General features: G+C 39.4%; 2 protein-coding genes across 3 annotated transcripts in view; one reads left to right on the top strand and one right to left on the bottom strand.

The window, feature by feature from the left end:
- LOC106552507 (uncharacterized) overlaps window positions 1-8333 on the top strand; it is a 28929-nt gene extending 20596 nt beyond the window's left edge. The window contains exons 16-22 of the mRNA XM_087708275.1: window positions 1562-1731; window positions 2108-2181; window positions 3088-3215; window positions 4317-4506; window positions 5623-5761; window positions 6169-6265; window positions 8122-8333. Coding sequence (XP_087564401.1) covers window positions 1562-1731; window positions 2108-2181; window positions 3088-3215; window positions 4317-4506; window positions 5623-5761; window positions 6169-6265; window positions 8122-8204 — 881 coding nt within the window. The 3' untranslated portion in view covers window positions 8205-8333. The remainder of the gene's footprint in view (window positions 1-1561; window positions 1732-2107; window positions 2182-3087; window positions 3216-4316; window positions 4507-5622; window positions 5762-6168; window positions 6266-8121) is intronic.
- Window positions 8334-12058: 3725 nt separating this feature from the next.
- On the bottom strand, window positions 12059-23880 carry LOC106552511 (transforming protein RhoA). Of its 2 annotated transcripts, none has more exons than XM_087710730.1 (5): window positions 23724-23880; window positions 15216-15376; window positions 14600-14720; window positions 13631-13761; window positions 12059-13412 (listed from the first exon to the last, which is right to left on the bottom strand). In XM_087710730.1, the coding sequence occupies exons 2-5, from the start codon at window positions 15369-15371 to the stop codon at window positions 13239-13241; spliced, it is 582 nt and encodes a 193-aa protein (XP_087566856.1). In that variant the 5' UTR covers window positions 15372-15376; window positions 23724-23880; the 3' UTR covers window positions 12059-13238. The 2 variants fall into 2 exon arrangements, with proteins under 2 accessions (XP_087566856.1, XP_013926281.1); XM_014070806.2 differs by having other exon boundaries at window positions 15216-15373; window positions 23724-23874.
- Between the last annotated feature and the right edge of the window lie 207 nt (window positions 23881-24087).

The following is a 24087-nucleotide window of genomic DNA, read 5'->3' as shown; positions in this document are numbered from 1 at the left end:
ATGCAGAAATAACCAGATTTCAAGATGTCACTTTCAATCTATTTAATCTAGATTAATAAATTCAATATAAAGGCACTCATATATCATTCATGTTATTTTGTACACTACTATATTTTATATATTTTAAAGATTAAGGTGGGTTGGAACTGAAGATAAGTTTTGGAATCACCATTGTATTACTGATATTTCATTAGCAACACAGTTTTTCCCTATCTGAGTTACTCCTTTCCACCTTATGGTTTATGGGGAAATACTGGCATGAATTTGACTTTCATGCCAGTATTTCCATCCCCATTAGTGACCTGTATCCTGCCTTTCATCTCTGTTTTAAGTCTCTGCCACCACCCAGCTTCTTTCCAAAACATTTTTCCTTCCTTAGATTTTTATCCACCTTTATGACTTTATAAGTAACTCAAGGCCACAAATATACTCCTATTTTCCCCAGAACAAAATCCCTACGAGGTAGGTTGGGCTGAGAGAGAATGACTGGCACAAAGTCATCTAGTCAGCTTTCATGCCTAACTCACAATCACTTGATTTCTAAGGCCAGCACCTTACATCAAACTGATCCTTCCTTCTGTCTTTCCTTCCTTCCTTCCTTCCTTCCTTCCTTCCTTCCTTCCTGCCTGCCTGCCTGCCTGCCTGCCTGCCTATTACAGATAAAACTAAAAACACATTTAAAACAGGGATCACAAGTGACAGTGACCACCATGGGAGAATAAGGGGGAAATATTAACTTACTGCTGATAAGAGCTAAGGACAGGAGTACTTTCTCACTCATGCACTGGGGGAGAACTGTTACTATTGAATGATTATGCCCAGCGGATATTTAGATGGGGATACAATCTCAGTTATATTCTATAATCTTCCAAAGCATCTTCATCTTTTTAACAAAAGGATCAATAAGTTAATGCAGCTTCCATAAAGGGCTACAGTGCACTCCATTCTTGTTAATCAACTCCACCCTTGTAATTCATTCTCTCTCTCTCTCTCTCTCTCTCTCTCTCTCCCCCCTCTCTCTCTCTCTCATATATGTGGGCTATGCAGAAATTATAGGGCAAGTGGTTTTACTAGGTCTGCTTCCCTGCTCTTCAATGTGTAGCCTTGATATTTTTTTCATGCTCTCTCGTTGCTTTTTTAAAAAAAGGCATTGACCTTTTTATGAATGATTGGAGATTCATAAATAAATGAGGGAGGGAGAAAATGGTAAAAATGATGCCCATTATTGATGTTACATGGTGACATGTGCTGTAAATTGTTATCATCAACAATCAAAATGTGAAAATCATATTTCTTTCGGAATGGAAGGCTGGTATGAAGGTATTAGAGTGAATGAGTACCCAAGAGTGCCAGTTAACATGGAATGACAGCTGCAATGTTTGCTTGCAGCTGGTTGTGAAAAACTCTGATTGGCACCAAGAGCTGATTGTCTAGAGGCATCTATGGTGACATCAATGATGCGGCTCTACTCGAGGCGAGGGATGAGAATTGGGGTACTGGGGTTGTCAAGGAAGGAATCCTTATCTCCTGAACTTCCTGGAATAAACTCTGTCTCTTGCAGACTGCCAGCCTAATGGCACAATTGTAGTCTCGGCTCGGACTTTGGTTGGCATGCCAGACTTGGACCTCTCCAATTTAGTGCTGAGAGACAAACGCTGTAAACCAGCTTCTGTGACAAAGGCAGGAGCAGTTTTCCTCTTCAGTGTAAACTCTTGTGGCACAACTCGCAAGGTGAGAGATTACTGGGGGAAGGTTTCCCCCTCTTCAAGAAGGTCTGGAAAAGATGTTGCCAAGTAGAATAGGATATATCCACTGACCAGTCCATCTACGCTCTGGCTGGGTTGGGTTGATTTTTCCCAATGGGAAAGCCAGGTTGGGAATACAGATTTATATCCATCCAATAGGACATGCATCAACATTTGTACTCGTAATACAGCTTTATAAGTGACAACTAGAGGAAAAGCTTATTTTTACTATGGTACTGGATCTTTCCTATTTCACATGGGGTGATAAAGGGGACGAGGGAAAGGTCCAACATGGGCCTTTGACCAACCAGGGCAGAGATCCAATTTCTACTTGGAATGCTTCATTCCATTCTTCTTTACAGTTTGAAAACACCATCATGACTTATGAAAATGAGGTCCTGTATTTCCTCCCAGGCCAAGCAACACCCGTTTACCAGTGAGTATTTGTGACTTAAGAACTGAAGCCAACTTGACCCTGCCTTGTATGGTTTCCAAACATGCTGTCATGGCAGTTCTCAGAATTCCCAGGTTGGGGAGAATTTGAGTTAAAGAACTGTTATGAGGAGGGATCCTTTCATTCAGGAAGAATTGCTTTGGCACCCACTATTCTAAAATATCAAGAGATAAAAAGTGGGTACAATAGTATAGGGTGATTTGGAACCCATCTGGGGAGACTCTGCAGCAGGGGTGGGTTCCTGCCAGTTCTAACCTCTTCTATAGAAGAGGTTCCACAAATCTACAGTGCCGTTTAGAACCAGCTCCATCCCCCCCGCATCCACACACATCATCAAGATGGAGAGCGAGAGGAGGAATTCTGGGAATTGAAGTCCACAAGTCTTAAAGCTGTCAAGTTTGAACACCCCTGGGTTATTTTTTCCTAAAGGGTTAGGGGTGCAAGGGTCTTGTAACTTGACAGCTTTAAGACTTGCGTGCTTCAAATGCCAGAGTTTCTGAGCCGACATTTTGATTGCTAAGCAAGAGCGTTCTTAAGTGAGTTTCACCACATTTTACAAGTTGGCCACTCCCACTCAGTCACATGGCTGGCAAGCCACTCCCACCTGGTCACATGGCCAGCAAGCCACTCCTACCCAGTCACATGGCTGGCAAGCCACTCCCACAAAGCTGGCCATACCCACAGAAGAGGTTCTAAAAAAATTTGAAACCTACCACTGCTCTGCAGACATGGGTCTCCAACATAGCCAACTAAAGCTGCCCTGAATTTCCGATGTGCATCAACTTCTTCCCCAAAATGTGAAAAGAGAGAAGCTAAAATTTTGGAGCTCTTGGTGAGCTTGGGTGAATTAACGAAGGCTCTTTTGTTGGCAAACTTTATCTTTCCAAGGTTGAAATGTGCTTGCCAGTACTTCATTGGAAATACGCTGCTGTTCCAGTACAGCCCTGCACAACCACCATCGCCAACCATACTGCCTGGGACTGGGCAACTGGAACTTGCCCTTAAACTTGCCAGAGGTAATTTCAAAGCAGAGGGGTCACCTATAGCAAATCTAAGACCATAATCAATAAAATTATGGCACTGTATTTTGTCGTATCGGCCACCAGCATGAGAAATGGTTTCTAACTTGAATTTTGCACTAATTTGAAGGCAGGGATTGTCTTGAAGTTTTCTTGCTGGATGGAGAGGAAGAATGCAAAAGTACAAGCAACCGTTGCTTGTACTTTTAAACAAACATTTGTATTTACCTTTTTAAAAAAATCCAACTTTAAAAAGAATGGAATATCTCGCCAAATCTATTTTTAAATATTGTAAGCTTAAAGACTGGGTCCTAGAAGTTTTCCAGTTTAATGTGGGATTCATCTTTGATGAGTCTCAAGTATCTAAGTGAGCACTCATGAATTTCCACTGCTCTCTCGGCTTCACTGGGAATTTTTATATTGTTAGGAAATTGCGAACTTGAGTCCTGAAACTTGGGCTGTTTAGACTTGAATCAACTTCGTGTGTCACGTTTATCAGTTGAAGGGAGCATACCAGGTCATCCAGCAAAACAGGGTTCAGTTTTATTGTTTCGTTTGTCTGCTCCTCCTCCCAATCTAAGCATGTGGCAGCAGCCAAGAACATCTCTTGGCTGTATTTTGGGTTAACAATAAACAATTAGTTTTGATCTAATTGGCATAGCTGGCATAGCATGAGTTTTAGATCTTTCAGTCCTATCACAAAATCTTTAATTGGGGACAGAGCGAGCAGTCTTGTAACACACATTTTTGCAGTTGCTACTGTTTAATTACCTTAATAGACTTTTAGCAATTTTTATAACGTTCTTTCTTGAATTCAACTTATAGAAGTTGAATCAATTATAAAATCATTCCGATCCCGGTTTTCTCACTAATGATAGCAATAGCTCTGACTTTTAGAGATGCTTTTGCCTCCACTCCAGTTGTCTGATCTGGGCTTAAAACGTCAGTTGCATTGTGCTAATATAATCCTTGGGCAGAGTAGAATACATAATCCTAGTTTAGGCTGGGGATGAAGACTGATTCTTAAATTGAAGAAATTAGTTTTGAATACTGGGGTCCTAATAATTGTTTTCTTTTGCCCATCTGATTTTTCTGCAGACCAGACCTACAGAGATTTCTATCAACCCACCGAGTATCCAGTAAGCCGTTATTTGCGAGAGCCTCTCTACTTTCAGGTTGAACTTCTTCACAGCCAAGATCCACAACTGGAGTTGTTTCTGGAGAACTGCTGGGCTACTGCAAAATCTGACAGGAACAGTTTTCCACAGTGGCACATAGTGGTTGACAGGTACCAGTTTCAAATGTGGGCTGGAGGTCTTTTGCCACTTACATGAACATTTGAACATTGTGAGTGGAGTTGTTGCAGAAGGCAGTTTGACAAGCAGCATAGGTTATGCTAGGGCAGTGATGGCGAATCTTTTTGTAAAGATTTGTAAATTTTGTGTGCCAAAATTGCGTGCGTGTGTGCTATCACGTGCATGTGCCCACACCCAGAATTCAATGTGTCCTGCCCACCTGCGTATGCACACACAATACCCCCCTCCTGTGTGGGGGGGAGTTTTTTCAACCTCCCCAGGCTCTGGAGGCTTTCCTGAAGCCTGGGGAAGGCAAAAATGGCCTCCCCCGGCTTCCCCGGAGGCCCTCCAGAAGCCGCAAACGGATCATTTCTGAAATTCTGGTTGGCCCATTGGGCCCATTTTTCTCCCTTTTCTCGAAAATGGGTTTTCCCCCAGCTCTCTGGAGGGCTGAAAATCAGCTGGTCTGCGTGTATGCATGCCAGAGTTGACGGCTGACAGTGCGCCAGAGCTGATGGTATGCCAGTGCTGATGCATACCACAGATTTGCCATCACGGTGCTAGGGAGTGAAAGACCTGTAAAAACTTTCCAAGTCATAGCAAAATATAACACTTTGTACCATCTGCAGTATTTTATGTTCAATAATTCAGTCACCTAAAAACTGAAAGACACATTGGCAATTCTTGCCATAAGCTCAAAACTCAAGATAGAGCTTGATGGTGTACCTTCTAGAGCTTTAATACTATATCATCCAGCATGAGTTCTCTACCTCATCAGTCAGATGCAAAGGTTTCTTTATGGTTGAAGTTGTACTGATATTGGACTCCATGGCATAATCTAAAGTGGTCTTTCTGGTCTTTAATTTGGCACAGGCTGGATCTTATAGCTATAGTTTTGTTGAGAAGCAATACATGAGTTATGTATTTTATTTTATTTCTATTTAATAATTCTTAACTATCTGTCTCCCTGAGAGCGGGATTCATTCTCTCTCTCTCTCCCCATCTCCCTGAGAGAGGAATTCTGTGTGTGTGTATGTGTGTATACATGCATATGTTCAGGTATACGTGTAGATATATATCAAATGATTCTTTTTAATTTTATATGCTAGCTGTGAGAATACAGCAGATTCACATCAGACCATTTTCCATGAGGTTCCCAACACTTCTGTCCCATTCCCTACACACCTGAAGAGGTTTGAAGTGAAAATGTTTACATTTGTGGTGAATAATCAAGCTGTTCAAGGACAGGTAAGGGTTGCTTTTATGAGTTATTTGGGTAATTTTTGACATGACATTTCATGATCTTACAAATTTGATAAGCTGATCCTACTGATGGTATATCAGGGTAGTTGACAGTTCCATTGATAAGATTCTCCTCCAGCATTCTGCTCTAATAGCATTATTGTCTTTACTTCCCTACCAAAGATGTTGTATGACAATAATATGGTTTTTCTAAGCTATGAACTTTTACAAGCATATTGCTGCAATATTGTGTTAAAGCCAGAGTACTTCAGTTTTATTTTAAAACCAGTCGAATTCCATTCTTCCTAAGGAGACAAGAAGTATTTTCTATATTTTCTGTAGTTTGCCATGTTCTTTAGTAACATGCTCTCAAACTATTTTGTGATGCCTGGTGATTTTTGTCTCTTGTTCAGGTCTACTTCCACTGTAATGCAGTAATCTGTGATTCCACCCAGCCATCTTCTGATGCCCTTTGCATCAGGCTCTGCATTCCCAGAAAGCAAAGAACAGGTAAGGGATTAGAATACAAATGACTTGTATGGGTTAATATTTATCTTTCAGTTCTGCCAGCATCTGCTCTGTTTTGGGTGCAGACAAAGAGCTAAGATAAGTAGATATGGTATAATCTCCATAAATGTTATGTTAAAATCCCTTGGTCTCAACCATGTATCCTAACTACACTTTGAAGGTTAAGGATCTATCTTAATGGCATTGCTTTGTCCTGTCCTGAAGCAGTTTAAATTCACCTTCAACTGCTCCATTTAAAAATAGCATTTCCCCCTTTGTTCTGACATAAGTTCTACTCTGTGATAACTTATTGACAAGGTAGTCCAGAGCTGGGGTTTGCATAGTTTTTATTGGCTATTGTATGCTGGTGCAAGCATAACATAAATGGTCCTCTGGGGCCATTTTGGTTTGGACCACTGTAGCAACTAGATTCTGCAAAGAAATCTGCCCACATAATGCCTGATGTTTTCTGAAGTGGTTATTGGGTATCCTAGTTGTTTAAAAATAATATTTGTTGAAGAGTGGTAGTGCTCAGAGGTATATGCACGTAGGAGTGGGGATAAGAAGAATGTGATGGCCTTGGTCATCTTATTCTTCCCCAGACCTCTCCATTATTCAGGGCTATTACAAGTCCTCCAGCTGTGAAATTAGACAAGAGTATAAAGCTGACCAGGATTTGAAAACTGATTTTAAAAAAACTGGCGAAAATCCTTTGACTCAGTTTGTGGCTTCTTTGGCACTTCCACCCATTTTGTGTGTATCCCCATCAGTTCTACCTGTTGATCCTCAGTTATACATTGGACAAGCACAAAATCAATCTCTTATCAGCCAAAACTGACGCTCTGTCAGTGTATAAGAACTGGAATAGCCATAACAACAAGTCAGCCAATGGGAACTATTTGGTGACTGAGACACAGGGTTTGTTGTGAGCCATGAGATAGTTTGGAGCCAGGGTGTGGCTTAACTTAACTGTTCTGTGTATGTAATAAGAGTTCGTTTGTCTTTGCTTGAGTGTTCTGCCTCCTTGCTTCTAGTTCTAGTCCTTGTTACTTCTCTCTACCGCGTTACAAGAGCTGCATGGGTATTGTGTATATGCATCATGTTTTATATTATTGTATATTAAGAAATTTCTTCTATTAATGAATCCCGCTGAATTATTTACTTGTGTGCTGACTGGATAGCTACAGACTCTGACAGGCTGTTTGCTCTACATGAGGGATATTTTTTTTTGTAAACACAAGTTTAGTGCTACTCCAGAATCAAGTTATTTCAAATGGATGCTATTTCAGAATAGCACTGAACTCATGTGAAATGGAGCTATTAGATGAACAAACCTTCATGAAAGACATGCACAAAACCAGTGGGTTTTTGTTTCTTGTTTTGGCAAATGACCTAAACCCACCACTTCAGCCATCTGTCAAAACTCCCTTCCTTCCCACCCCCATCCCAAGTTTAGGGGAGTGGTTTTCCCAATAACTAATATTTGTTGAGGGGTAAGCAAAGTCACAAGATACCACCAATTCCATTCTTGTGCCAAGCATCAAGAACTGTGTACTGTCTTTGTTAATTGGAAATAGAATCGAGACCAAGAGCTGTGCAAAATATGCCAACATACTTTTCTGCCATCTTAAGGACTGGAAGAAAATCTTCCAGAAAGAGGCCTTTTGTCTCTTGCAAAATGGTACTTTTCCTCCTTAAAACCAGTTGTGTAAAAACAAATACATTTCACTATAGCCGATGATGGAAAATTGGTTGCAATATGTTCTGAATTATATAACTAGCATAAGCATTATAACATGTTTCCGATTAGAAAGGAATGGCTCTGAAGATGAAAAGGCTAACAATTTAATTCCTTCTAGGCCGGAGCACTGATTCCTTGAATGACATCCAGGGATACGTTTCATCGGGAGCAATTGTGATAGGAAGGCAAAAGGATTCCTAAACATCTCATAAAAAGACTGGAATGGTGGCAAGATGCAATTTTGGTGTACAAGTTGTAAAGTATTTATTCCTAGGAGTTGCAGCTGTGTATTATATAATAAAAAGCCTACAATAGGCACATTTGAATATCTTTGTGTTTTTGTGTAAATTTCTAGAGCAGTTTTATTCAAACTTTTAGGGATAGTGGGCACATGTGGAACTTTTAGGGTTCTAAGGTCATAAAATATTGGTTGCAAGAATACTTTTGTAACGATTAGTCACAAAATATTCATTTTATAGAAAGGAAAACTAGTGAGGCTACAAAATCTGAACGCATAAGAGGTGAGGATCTGATCTTGAACACATTCCAAAACTCCCTTCCTTTAAGGCTTCCTGACTTCCATGAAATGAAGTTGCATCAAGCATGCTGTTACAGGGAAAACCCATCCTAAGTGATTATAGGCACAGCAACAGAAATTACTGAGTATTTGCTACACAGGGTATAAAGCATGTAGCACTTCATAAATAAATCATTTCTAATCTACATTCAAACTAGTATTTTTTAAAGTGTAACGAATGCCTAGATTACTCAACAGCACTTAATGTAAGTACATAAGGTAAGCTAACATGATACTGTAGTCAGCTTCATTTACTGTAGGTCATAAACAACTTGTGTCTTCTGCAGATTTACAATATAAATGTGCTTTACAGATTAAATAAAAAGCTATTTCAATGTTCTATAGATTCTGGATTCAGCCATGATGAAGCCGTGCCTCTGTCTGGTTATAAATTGTACCTGTAAGAACTTCTGAAGGCTATATAGGTATCCTTACCTTATATCATATACAGTATATAATGTATATTTGGAACAAATGACCAGTAAAGGAGTGTAAATTGACCATGGGAAAAAAATAGACAAAGGAATTAAATATCTACAAAGATTAGCAAGAAACTCTGATAAGTAAATGATTAAGTGGTAAGGGAAACAAACTTTGAAGATGGGAAGAAAAATCTAGTACGATTACCTGGCAGTTTTATTATCTAGCTGAAATAATCTTTACAACTCTACCATAGAGAGGAAATAAGAATGTGGCTAAACATGAGACTATAAAAAAATACACCAATTTGCTCTGAAAGAGTTGCTAATTGACACTAGAGGCAATATTTCAGCAAGAAATGTTCTTCTGCCTTTCAATTGACTTTTAAAACCACTACTATAATGCTATGTTTTAAATCCACACACACTTCATTTTTGTTAGTCATTGCATAACATATTTCTGCTTTGTTATAGTGGTCATTTTAGAAAACCTCCATGCTTGCTAGATGATGCATGAGTGTTTTTACAAATTTCCCAATTAAAAAAAGCTATCCTGTTGAATACTTTTCCATTCTATAATTATGCTTTTTAGAATTGAAATGCCTACCAGAGTTGATCCAATTAATAGTTTATCTTTCCATTGTCCTCCTGACATGCAAAGAAGTGCCTTGATAAAAAATAGAATGTGCATGCTACCCCATGCTCAAGTAGCCTTTAGAGAACGTTTTATAACCCAATTAATCCCAAGTAAATATGGTAAAGACTGAGGGAAAGGAGAGGAGGAAGGAAGGAAGGAGAGAAGAAAGAGAAGAAAGGGGGGTAGAAAGGAGGGAGGGAAGCAAGGAGGGAAGGAGGGAAGGAAGGAGGGGAGAGAAGGAGGGAAGGAAGGAGGGAAGGAAGGAGAGAAGAAAGGAGGGAAGGAAGGAGGGAATGTAGGAGAGAAGGAAGGGGGGAAGGAAGGAGGAAAGGAAGGGGGAACGGAAGGAGAGAAGGAGAAAAGAAAGGAGGGAAGGAAGGAGGGAAGGAGAGAAGGAGGGAAGGGGAAGGAGGGAGGGAAGGAAGGGGAGTAGGAGAGAAGAAACGAGGGAAGGAAAGAGGGAGGGAGGGAAGAAGAAGTAGGACCGTTGTAAGATAAGATGGATCTATGGGATGTTAAAAAAGCAATCTTCAAGTATATTGTCAACAGTAGGGAAAAATTGTTATAAATACATATTATTAATAACAGTTATGAGATCATATAATTGTGAATGTATATATGAAATTGATAAAATTAAAATAATTAAAACAAATAAAAAATATGGTAAAGACTGCTATGTAACATATGAAGACTTTACACTTGATTGGCATTTTTTAAAGATAGAAAATTACAACTGTTGCAGCTTCAGTTCGTTCTTCTGTAACAAAATGCATGGGTTTTCTAAATCTAAATCATCTCTATTGTATTCAGTTCTTTCCCAAAGAAGTTCATTCATAAATAAGCATCTGAATGAGCCATCCACCAACTTGCTGTCCTACAGATGGGTCACACTATCTTTATACACTTTATGCAGCTACCATAGGCTTTTGACTGTCTTGACTGGCTGTTATTTCAGTTGGAGACTTCATCCAGGCATTCCAGTTACAAGTATGCTTCATGTGGGAGAAACAGAGAACGATTTCCAAATTTTAACAAAGATGAATTTCTCAGAACTGCAAAGCCTCTTGCCAATGTGCAACCAATGAAAATAGAATTTTTTCTAAGTTACTTGATATTTACCTGATATCCAGAGTGTAGATGGCTTAAATGTCAAATAGCAACAATGGAGGTAAGATACTAGGGAACTACCAACATCAGCATCATAATATTGCTCTGTTGGACTGATAAGAGATGCAGCACTCATGTACAAGCAAGTCAAATAGCACATATATCTATGATCCCTTGAACAAGGGGAGTAGTTGAGGAAGGTATATGTAGATTGAGAACAAATGGCTCAAAACCAGAACATCCCAGTTGCTTGACACACAACGCTACGAACCTATTTCGATCATGATTTTCTTTGTAACAAACAGTGGTTTCTAGCAAATAAGATGTTCCAAATCACAGATAGTATTGAGAATCGAACCATTTAAAATCTGATCATGAAAAAATGTTTGTTTAGACTGCCACTCTTCACTTCTATCCACTTAGAGGACAGGTGCTTTAAAGGATATTACTGAAACTATATGGCAGTGATGGGGAACCTTTTTTGGCTCACGTGCCATAAGTGGAGGGAGCGCAGGGGGGGGGGGGTCGTGTGGGCATGCTGCACCCATAATGCAATGCGTGACCTCCCCAGTGCACATGCGCGCACTACAGGCGCGACCCATTTTTGCAGGCTTTTTTCACCCCCCACCCCCCCGGGAGCTTCCCTGAAACCTACGGAGCAGTCAAAACAACCCTCAGAGGAAGCAGGAAGTCTGTTCCTGAACTCCCGGTTTGCCCGTACGGCCGTTTTTTTGCGCTCCGGAGGCTTCAGGGAAGCTCATGAAGCCCCAGAGGGCCTCTGGGGGGGAGGGGGGGCTCTTTTCGCCCTCCCCTGGCTCCTATAAAGCCTCTGGAGCCTGGGGAGGGCGAAAAATGACTTTAAAAAAGGGTGAATCCAGCTGGCCAGCGGGTGCATGTGCGCTGGCCAGCTGACAGGGCAGCGCCTCACATGCCCTGACAAATAGCTCCGTGGGCCACCTGTGGCATGCGTGCCATAGGTTCGCCATCACTGCTATATGGACTCAGGCAAATGTGTGGTTATCAGGATTGTTTGTAGCCAGAATCCAAGAGAAATTATGCTTCTCACTGGATTTTCCTATGTTCCAATACATCATTTTTTAAGTATTTACGCTATTCCCAATAGCGGGGCTAAGACATGCTCTTTGTCTTCAGAGTGCACATAAATTACTCCATGCCATTCACTTGATTTTCTTGAAATGTACCCTCTAGTGAGAACTATTCTGTGACCCTGTCCTAGCAACTTTCATCTTTCTTGGCTACAGAGTGAAGGGTTCCCTTTGAACAGCAAATGTGTAAAGAGGCAAGAAGCGGGATCTCACTTATACTAAACATTGCTACAAATTTATTACAGATTTCTCTTTCAAGTACATTTTGAAAAGTAACAACCACTTTTTAAACATGTGAATACAAATTAAACACAAAAATCATACATCCCGGTGGCAATGCAGTGAGTGGGGTTGGGGGGGGGGGGAAGAGGAGGAGGCAGCAGCAGGAGTGAAGGAGATCAAAGAGACAGAAGCAACAGAGTAAGGTCCTTTGCACTTGGGAGCTGTGGCAGTGACTATTTCAGCCACAGGAGGTCCAAAAAGCTGGCCCGTAGCACCTCTGATTACAAATGTAGATACGTTGTTAAGAAGGGGCCAAGCTGTAAGACCCAATCTCCTGAGCAGACTGAAAGAAAAAGCTCCCTGCTCTCCTGTCAGGAAATTAAATATTGTATTTTTAAAAAGTTATTCAGAGTACAGGGTAGAAATAAAAGGTAAAGGAGCCTGTGCCGTTTTAATAAGGCACCCCTCAAAATAAAATCTTAAATTAGATGGCTTTTTGATTGGTCTTTTCCTTTGAGGAGAGGGACATGGTCCAAAGTAAGTCTGCTACACTCTGGACAGCAGAAAAGGCAACCAAGGAATCAATGTATCTGCCAAAGTAGGAGGTGCTAAGTGAACTGTTGACTGCTGTGCTGGAGGCATTCCCTACCTCCCAAAGTGACTGACTGGTTTCACAAATCAACAGTCCCTTTTGCGCTATGGGAAACTCTCTGGGACTGGATATTCAGATTACTAAAGCAAGAAGCTTTCACACTTTGCAAGAAGTCTTCTCTAAAAGAATTGCCAAGAACAATGTAGTGCCGTGGGCTACTAACAAAAGAGGCAAGACTGCTATGAGCAAGCAGGCATAGAAGGACAAGGAGCTCTCCCACTGACCCATCAAAGGCCAACGCCTTCTGACCTTCTGTGGAAGGGTCAGACTTTTGTAATGGAAGGGGAAAATGCCACCCCCGCAGAGTGATGGAAACAGCCTGGGACAGATTGAGAAGCCCATCTCCATAGTTAGTTGCCATGCTCCAGAAGAACCCCTGCCCAGCTCTAGCAGGATTCCCCTCGGAAGAGACATGCCAGTCCTGCCTTCAGCACAGTATTCAGAAGGGAGGAGAGCCTGGAAGCTAACAGCTCAATGACTTGGCTGGCAGGCAGGGAAGGCAGGCTGGGGAGGCTTTAAAGCAATTGGCATGAGGTCTTCTTGCGCCCACGTTTGGCTTGTAGGGCAGCTCGGGTTGCCATCTCAAACACTTCCCGGACTCCATCCTTTGTTTTGGCAGAACATTCCAGGTAGCCAAAAGCACTAATCCTGTTGGCCATATCCCTGCCCTCCTCTGGCTTCACTGGTTCCTAAATGAGAAAAAGACAGTGAGGTCTCCTGTACGTCATACTGAGGAAGGAAATAAGAAGTAAGTAGCACTCAGCAAAAACCCAGCAATAAGAATTATGGGCTTCCACAAGTAACTTTCATTTTAAAGAAGGATCTTTTTCTCTAAACAGATTCCAAAGCATTCCCATTTTAAAGGCAGCAGTAAGTCCAGAAAGAGATGTTAAACTATTGACTTCACCTGCTTCATCTTGGCTAACTCCCGACGTGTATGTTCATCATTACGCAAATCCTTCTTGTTTCCTACCAGGATGATAGGCACATTGGGACAGAAGTGCTTGACCTCTGGAGTCCACTTCTCAGGGATGTTCTCTGTATAGTAAGAGAACATAAATGAACTAACACCTTCTAATTCACTGAGTAATTTGGTAATAAGACAATATTACAATTGTGATGGAAAAATCTGTGAACTGTTTACAACTATCTATAACCTTGCAGTAATATTGCAACTTTAATAAGATCAAAGTATCTTAGTCCTATTAATATATAAAGACATTTGGGTTATACTAATGACACATGGAAAAGCATTTTTATTCCAAAGTTTTCCCACAGCTAATTTCTGAGAAGCGTTTGCAATTTAACTACTGCTTCAAAGAAATGTAAATATCTTTCCCCTTCCTGGAACATTACTGCAATCCTCAGAAAAGAAAGAAATCACAGTAACAGTATTGCTATGGAGAAATATGGTAAATGGCACAATCATATCCTACTACATTGACAATTTTGTTCAAGAATAGACACCATAAATATACTGTATTTCTACACATATAAAGGAAAAAGAGTAAATCTGTGGACTCCTTTCTTCCCTGTACCAGGAAAAGGCCCTAGGACAATCAATTGATTAAAAACCTAAATACAGTCTCCAGAGGGCTGTCAACATTTTTTTCTGAAATATAAATATTTGATAAGTAAAACAATATTTAGTGTAACCAGCAAACTATTATATACACACTGGGGCATCAAATTAACTGTACTCAATTTTTAATTAAATAAAAAGGGAAGGAGGGTTTCTTGGTCTGATCTATCATTTTCCATGACTCCAAATTTTGAGTGTGGATCTCAACACACCACTCAAAAGGATAATGGGATTCTCTGCCCCATCTCCCAATTTAAATATTATTCTGTACAAAATGAGAGGTTAAAGACTCACCTAAACTGTCAGGGCTATCAATGGAGAAGCACATCAGGATAACATCTGTATCTGGATAAGACAGGGGTCTCAGGCGGTCATAATCTTCTTGTCCAGCTGTATCCCACAGGGCAAGTTCTACCTGTACAAGTACAAAGTTGGCAAACTTTAGAGACATGGTCTTAAAGAGTAGATTCTGAAATAAACTAGTTGCTCACGCCATTACATCTTTAGAATGGTTCAGTGAAACGGCCCAGAATCGAAGCACAGAGTATTAACTGAATTCAATCGGTGGAAAATGCAGATCTGCATTTTATTTTTACTGTATTTCAATTCTTTCACACTAATTTTAATTCCTGTTCTTCAGCAGATACAACATACGGGAGAAAGTAATCACATTGCATAGACCAATCAGAACAGAGAAAATATATTTAATCTCACATGGGCATACTGCCTGGTCCAGGGTCCAAAGCAGACATTTCATACATTCCAAAATACACATCCCAGAATTAAATTATTTTTGCTTCTGCATATATACACAATACAAATGTATCTTATGATCACCCCTTTCCATCAGCTGCATTTTGCATTTCATACTCCTATAGGATTAGATGAGTCTTGAAAATCAGCAAATTACCTGTTTTCCATCCACTTCAATGTCAGCCACATAGTTCTCAAACACAGTGGGGACATAGACTTCTGGAAATTGGTCCTTGCTGAAGACAATAAGGAGGCAGGTCTTTCCACAAGCTCCATCTCCCACAATGACAAGTTTCTTCCGTATGGCAGCCATCTCTACTAAAAGAAGAAACATTTTCAGCAACTGATTGCATGGCTCTTGGTGTACTTTTTTTTAACTAAGAAGTGTTAAATATTGTCCCACTTGATTTTATTTTCAGATGACCTTACCTTTAAAAAAACCTATCATGCTACAGGGACTCAGGTACAATCTTCATTTCAAACTTTTTGGACCCTCATATTTATTGAAAACATTTATATAGCTCCCACCTTATATCGAACTCTGGGCGGTTCCCAACCAACAGTGAGAGCCAGAACAAAAAAGATTGTAAAATCAATCACCCGGGGAGAGGGGGGAAGGGGGGAAGAAAGAGATCATAAAATCAAGAACAACTCACTTAACAACCACCTTGCTTATCAATAGGAATTCTGGTCTAAATTGTGGTTGTATGTCAAGGACTACCTGAATACTTGTGAAACCAGAACATCAACTACAACCTGAGAACTACCAAATCAATCCATACATTTCAAGAACTGTGGTTGACATTATAGTTTCAAGAGATATGGTATAAGATTAAAACTGTCTGAATAATGAAAGATCAACAACACTGAAACAAAAAATGTGACAAAAGTATATACCAGATAAGGTTAAGAGAGGACTACCTATAAACATTGTTGGTCCCAAGACAGACAGAATTCTAACATGAATCCTTCAGCCAAGAATTTCCAAAATGGCAAGGCAAAAGTTAAAAGTAGCAATATGAAATTAAAGCTACAGGTCAACTTGCAATCACTATTGAGCCCAAAATTTATGTTGCTAAATGAGACATTTGTTAAGTGAGTTTTGCCCCATTTTATTAATTTACTTGCCACTGTTGTTAAGTGAATTGTTGTGGTTATCTGGTTTTCCCATTTGACTTTTGTTGTCAGAAAGATGCAAAAGGTGATCACATGAACCCGGGACACTGTAACCGTCATAAATATGAACCAGTTGACAAGCAATTGATTTTTGATTATATGATCCTGGGGATGCTATAATGGTTTTAAGTGTGAAAAATAGTCATGTCACTTTTTTCAATGCCGTTGTATGTTTGAATGGTCACCAAACTGTTGTAACTCAAGGACTATCTATACAATGATTAGTCAAAATTCAATCTCATCATTTACTGACATGTAAGACTTTACTGACATATAGGGGACTTCCTATTTTATGCTTATTTTAATCAGTATGAATATAAACTCACACAAACCAAAGTGTGTATATCTAAATGCTCCAAATCTAAGATTTACTGAATTTTGGGTTTGGCCCCAATTACATATTTCATTTCCCTGCCCTAAGACTACAATATTCAATTTCATTGGTATATCAATCATCTAAAATCTGTCTGGAAATAATATTTATCAACTAAGGAAGCTAGGGAGGAGGAGGAAAGCATTTTGGGAGAGGCAGAGTGAGTAATTACTCTGTAAAGTATTGATCTTAACTATTGTAGAGTTGAAGTAAAACAAGATTGTTAAAAGTCCTCTTGGCTGACAGATTATAAACCTGAAACTAATATATATATAATAATCAAAATATAATCAATATATAAATCATTATCAGCAAAAACTCATACACAATAATTCAAAAGTGAGCAAGTAGTAAATACTGTTTCAATATTGGGATGCACACTGTGCAACTCTAGCAGTGCAATTCATTCCTGTGAGAAGAAGTATTGTAGATGGAGAATTTCTACAAATGTTGATACAGAAAGCAGGCAGTCATCCATGAGATGCCTGGGCATCTTATTTAAAGCAAACAGAAAGATACAAACCTTCTTTTTAAAAAATACATAAAACTGGCATGTGAAGAAACACAATTGAGCCAGAATCACATATAAGTCTCCCCCTCCAAAAAAATCTCCCCCAGTTGAAATATTAAATTGTGTCATTTAAACAAGTTAAGCATTGATAACTAAAGTCTTATGGGACTTTATACTAAATATATAATAATGAATACTATAGTTCAAATTTCATTTTAACTGTTATTAAAAGTCTGTTTTTTTAAATTAAAAAAAAAAGTGGTGTCAAGGAGGGAGGACATTCCAGAGATTTGGGCCCGAGATGGAAGAAGTTAGATATTATGGTTGACTGCTGGAACTTCTTATGTTAGTACCATTGCAAGTGAAAGCTACATTGTGTACATAATATTCTATGCAGTATATGCTCAAATAACACTTGTCCTAAAAGTAGTAAAAGTACGTAAAGGTAATTTAACAAATTCTGCATCTATGAGTTACATTTCATTTCAGATACAACTTATAATAGTTCGCTTAGTGACTCTTCAAAGTTACAATGGAACTGAAAAAACAGAGTTATGATCGTTTTTCACACTTATAACCACTGCAGCATCCCCATGGTCATATGATCAAAATTCAGATGCTTGGCAACTGGTTCATATTTATGACAGTTGGGCAGAGTCCCAGGGTCCTGGGATCCTCTTTTGCCACCTCCTGACAAGCAAAGTCAATGGGGAAGCCAGGTTTACTTAACAACCGGTTACTAATTTGACATCTGCAGTGATTCACTTAAGTGTGGGAAGAAAGATTGTAACATGGGGCAAAATTCACTGTAGAACTGTTTCATTCAGCAACATAAATTTTAGACTCAATTGTGATTGTAAGACTACCTGCAATATTATTTAATAAAATATTGCAATAAGCCATTATTTATTTATTAATCCATTCAATTTGTATGGCTGCCCAATTCATCAAGTGACTGTGAGCAGTGAATAATCCAAAATTAAAATACAAAGGAGCTGAGAATATATCATACAATAAGCAATACAATAAGCAAGAAACAGATCCTTATACACACCCAGGCCCAGAGTCAGATCTTTAAAGGCTTGTGAAAGGCCAGCAGAATCGGGGCCACCCTGAACTGAAAAAGGAAAATGTCCCATAAGGTGGGAACTGTGGCAGAAAAGATAGTTACATCTTGTAGGCTCCACTAACCAACACTCCCTTACCTGATGGGATCCAAAGCATGCCCATCCTGTCTGGCTCGAAAGAACTGGGGAGTTCTTTAAAGGTGACAACAGCACCTTGAATTCCATCAGGAAGCATTCTGACAACTAATGCAGCTTACAGAATAGTGGTGTTACACATGCCAAATAATCGGCACAATATTTACTTCCTATGCTGCCACGTTCTGCTTCTCCTCTTATGGGCACTCCTCATTTAATGACCATTTGTTCAGTGACCATTCAAAGTTACAATGGCACTGAATGAGGGAAATTAAGTCTGTCCTTAGTACTTGCAGCCATTGCAGTGTCGCCAGTCATGATTCAGATGCTCGCTAACTGCATCACTATTATGACATTGTAATGTTCCACGGTCAACAAGCAAAATCAAGGGGGAAGCCGGTAGGAGGTTGAAAATGGAAAATATATGAAGATAAGATGCTGCAAATGTGCAGGATTCACCTACAATGGGACTGCTGGAACTGCCTTGGTTAAGTTGGTGCAGTCATGTGACATCAGGCTGTATACCGTATTTTTGGAGTATAAGATGCACCAGAGTATAAGATGCACCAAGGTTTTGAAGAGGCAAATTTTTTTAAAAAGTAGGTAGGTAAAGGGATAGAGAGGGAGAGAAAGAGAGAGAGATACAGAAGCTAGGTAGGGAGAGAGAGAGTGAGTAGGTAGGTAGGTAAGTAGGTAGCGAGAGGGATAGAGAGAGAAATACAGTAGATAGATAGGGAGAGAGAGTAGGTAGGTAGGTAGACGGGGCGGGAGAGAGAAAAACAGATAGTTAGGGAGAGAGAGTGAGATAGAGGGATAGATAGATAGACACAGAGAGAAATACAGTAGGTAGGGAGGGAGGGAGGGAGGGAGGGAGAGAGAGAGAGTAGGTAGGTAGGTAGATGTTTCCAGGTGTATTTGTCCATGTGCTGGAGAAGGAAATCGCTGACAATCTGCAGCACCTAACTTTCTTTCTGCTGGCACAGCACTTGATCAATGTAATTCTCATCAATTAGTTCAAGAGCTTTCCAAAAGGGGGGAAAAAGTTTTTGCACTCTGCAAACCTCCCCAACCCCCCCCTTTTTTTCCACATGAATAGCCTTAGGGGGAGCTTGCAGAGTGCTCGGGGAGGGGGGGGAGATGAGCAAAAAACGGCCCATTTTTGTGTGAAAACAGACTCGGTTTTTGTCAAAAAAAATTGCATACATAGCCTTATGGAAGCTTATAGAGTGCTGCTGGGGCTGGGGGGACCAGCCCATTTTTTGCTCATTTCTGCCCTCCCCAGCCCCCAGGAGCTCTCTGAACGCTTCCATAAGGCTATGCATAGCCATTTTGGTGAAGGGGGTGAGACTTCAGGAGGCCAAAAATGCTGTATTCAATGTGTAAGACGCACCCAGATTTTCAGCCTTTTTTTGAGGAAAAAAGGTGTGTCTTATACTCTGAAAAATACGGTAACTATTGGCCATGCTGGTGGGCGACTGATATCAACTGCAACTCAGTAATAACCAGAGGGCCAAACCTTGATTTACAATAAGACTGAAATAGCTTTTACTATACTTTATTTATTTTTAAAAGCATATTTAAATGTTAATTTGCATTAAAATACAAATTAATAAGGTAATACACAACATTAGCAAATGTCATATTAACAATGCTTATGAAAAAGAACTGAATGAGTTAATTGGTATTTTCTACAGTCTGACTCATTAGGTCCAAAACAGAAGGGTTTTGTTTGTTTTTTTCTGCAGGAAAATTTCTCATTTGCCCACTTCTGAAATCTGCACTGCCAAATCTAATGTTGCTGGAAACTTACATTCTGTTTTTAAAGATGAGAATGTTTTTATAACATAGCTCAAGGTTAGTAAGAGAGGAACTGAACAGTGAGAAAATGCTTTGGATGCAAGGATAAACATATTTAAAGCTAGGAATGTTACACTAATATCTGGTGTTCTAAACAATCTTCTTTCAAATACAGATGAAGAGAATACAATTTGCTTGACCAACAGGAACACTAACTGCTTGTTAAAAGATTTTAAGGCCAGAACTAACTGATCAAATTAAATTCCACATGAATCCTGAAAACTGTTCATACTGCTAGAGAATCCTCCATAAGAGCAATCAATGTTAACCTCTCTTCGGTGCTAGATTGCAATCATCAAACACAGTTCCAATTAACAAACTCTAAAATTAAGCTATGTTGTTCTTTAGTATATGATTAGAGTCAACATCCTCAAGTGACTCAGCAAGTTGGCAAACAATTTTATTATGATTTAATTAAGCACAGGGTGAGAGTGCTAAGAATATTTCCTATTTTTAGTCACCAAAACCAGCCCCAAAATTCTACTATATGGGATTTAGGTTGGCTTCCCCAGAATGTACACACTCTAATCAGCTGTCCCTTTACTCTTTCACTGTAATAAAATCTCCTTTCTTATATTACTTATATATATATATATATATATATATATATATATATATATATATATATATATATATATATATATATATATATATATATATATATATATATATATATATATATATATATATATATATATATATATATATATATATATATATATTTTAAAAGAGCTACAGTTAGTGCCCATTTACCTTAATGTCTATGGAGATTCTCAATCATCCAGGTCAGTTGCTTTTAAAAAGGCAACTGGATTTTCTTGGGTTTTTTCCCTTGACAACGTTTTGCTTCTCATCCAGAACTGAAGAAGTTCTTGGATGAGAAGTGAAACATTTTCAGGAGAAAGGAAAAATTAAGAAAGTCCAGTTGACTTTTGAAAAGCACCTTTGGAACCAAAATAAAAATAAGCATCATCCCAGTGATCTAAGAAAGCTTTAATATTCAACATACCATTCAAGAGGGTCAACTCACAGTAACAATCCACCGGTAGAAAATTTTTTAGATAGCTCACAATAAAGAACTGTAGCAACTCAGTATTAGGGATTTGACAGCATTTTGTTTCTATTCTCATACACAATGTATCAAAATCAATACTATTCATACTTGATAAAGCATGGTTTCTGATGCAGAAAATTATTTTAATTTCTTTTAATACATTTCAATCTAGAACTAAGAAATCAATAAATTGCTGGATATAAATATTCCCATATTTGAATATTAGGAGATAGGGTTGTGCTGCAATCCAGTTACTGTCCCTGTATTACACAAATAAAGAATATCATAGTTGAAAGTTTAGTAAAGAACATTAAGAGCAGAATGAGGAGGATTTAACAATTTGCAGCCTGAGATTACTCTTGACTTTCAATTTATCACTGGTTCTAGCCCGAATAGTGGATAAGTAATTGACCATAAATACTTGATCATAAATACTAAGATAAAAGTATCACACAATGCCTCCTCTCATTTTATTAGATAGGATCTATTTAGTTCATTGTTTTTGCTGAATAATGGCTGTAATAAATTGAAATTGCTAGATCTCAGAACTTTTGAAACAAACTAATGAGTAAATAAAAACAATTCCTCAAGAAATTAAAATACAACTGTAGATTCCTCCAAGCACATGCTGAGCTGAGGAATCAGTTTTCAGTATCAAAATAAGTTTGAACCTCAAGTTTTAAAAAGTGTTAATATATTTTTATTTCAAAATTAAACTACTCCTAATGCAATTTAGAACAGGCAGTTTTTCCTGGAATGTTTAAATAATTCAATCAATTCTTTGCTGATTTTACTGTGCCACAAATCTTTCAGAAAATTACCAGATTCTGACTGACTTTTGCCCACCTCTGACTTAAAGAAAACAAAGGTAGATAAGGGGGAATAAAGAGAGAAGCTGGAACATTTTGCACTTCTCTTATGTGGATGTGTCACAATTTTTTTTCCATGGGAAAAGCAGTAGTTTGGGAAAACAGAACCTTGCACACTGAATTCTCACCACCAACACTACAGATATTGCTTAAGTGGGAAGACAAGATCACATACAAAAATCTACCAATCTACCAACAGCATAATAATAATATATAATGTAGGTATCTGCAACTATACATATATATTCAAGACACAAACATACAAAACCAAATCTCAATTCCTGAAAACGTTCAACTTAAATGTAGCTCAAAGAAAATTGATTTGAGAAATAATGTACTGCAGTATATGCAGCACATTTCCAAATTTCTACAGAACTTTATTTCACAAAATTCAACTTAATTAGATTTGACTCCCAAACCAGTCAGTCCTTGTACAGTACACAGCTGAAATTTACTGTACAATTGTAATTACTGTACAATTACTGTAATAATGTGTGTGTTCTCAAACTATCCTTCCTATTTACAGATGAAAAAGCTTAGCCAACAGATTTAAGATGAATTCCATTTTTTTTAAAATTCACCATAAAATTTGTGATGTCGGTTCTTCTCTGATTTTCAACTAGCCAAAACAAAGACACTGTTACTGTGGAAGTGGTAAAGTTTTTTGTCTACAATTTTATTTGTTATTGTCCAAACAGGGATAAAAACATACACATTTTCCATTTCAGTGGTCTTAGGACAAGAAACGAAGACACTGCATACATTTTAGGAGAATTTATTTTTAACAAGAAAGCGGAAATGCGTTTTGCAAAGCTTCCAAACTTTCTATATTAACAGTAAAACTGTGCTGTACAAACTTCTCTCTCTCTCTCTTCGTGACCGGGATAAATGAACTTGGAGCAATTTAAAACCTTCTGCTCTTTTATCGTTTTCACTACACTCCTGCACCGATGCAAATCTGTGACAAACAAGTGGTTGAGTCTGTCATCCGAAGTCACTTCAACTTCATTGGGAAAACAGGCGAGGAAAGAAACACAGAGGCCACAGGGGGTGGGAGGGGGGTCGGGGACAAGAAAAGCAGGCGGATGGCTTCCCAGCTCCCCTGGAAGGGAATTTCCAGAGCGCCTTTAACCACTTTTACCGTGTAAAATGGAGATTTCCGAATAGAGCCGGAAACCAGCGGGTGTGTTAGTTGGACTTTTTTCCCCCCTTTTCATTAGCTACCCCCGCCCCAAAACTACAAAACTAAGCTGTGCGAGCGCGAGGGACCCCGTATACCTTCACCCCCCGACTTCGTAACTGAGACCCTCCCCACCCAATCAAAACCCGTTCACTTCGCCTACCCCCCCCCCCGCGCCCGCACCGCTTGGGAGGGAGGCACGAGCCGCCCCACCGCCAACTGTCTTCTCACTTCGCGCATGCGTCCCAGGCACCTCTCCGACTCCTTCCGACCCTGCATCCAACTTTACCCCAACAGTTTTTTGTTTTTTTAAAAAAAAAAAGCTTCAGCCCTTTGAAACCCCCCCCCTTCCCCAAACTTCTTAAATGTTCTCACCCTCGTAAAACAAAGTATCCCAGTCTTTTTTTTAAAAAAACCCAATCTCCCACAAATTGCTTTCTTACCGGTTTGGTTTCACCCGACTGCCGGCTCCGCCCGGCTCCCCTCACCGCCGCCGCCGCCCGGACTCTCCACAGCTGCCCCTTACAAACCCCACCCACTTCGTGATTGACAAGAACCTCCACCCTATTGCATAACTCTATGCAAACTTCTTGGAGGTCTGCCGTCATATAAAAGAGGTCCGAATCCGCCCCACTTTCAGATTGACAATAGAGGGCGAGCAATGGGAAAGCACCATGCTCTCCAACTTCTGTTTGATCGTGTCATCGGGCGCTGTCCGATTCCGGAATGATGGAAGCCGACGACCAATCGGTAGCCAAACTCCAGAACGATCTGATAGGCAATGGAGATAGACCAATCGTGCCTGGA

The sequence above is a fragment of the Thamnophis sirtalis genome, unplaced genomic scaffold (genome assembly GCF_051295495.1).
Source record: "Thamnophis sirtalis isolate CommonGarterSnake01/CBP01778 unplaced genomic scaffold, rThaSir2_p1.2 scaffold_3, whole genome shotgun sequence".
Classification (NCBI taxonomy): domain Eukaryota; kingdom Metazoa; phylum Chordata; class Lepidosauria; order Squamata; family Natricidae; genus Thamnophis; species Thamnophis sirtalis.
This window is presented reverse-complemented; position numbering and strand designations above follow the sequence as displayed.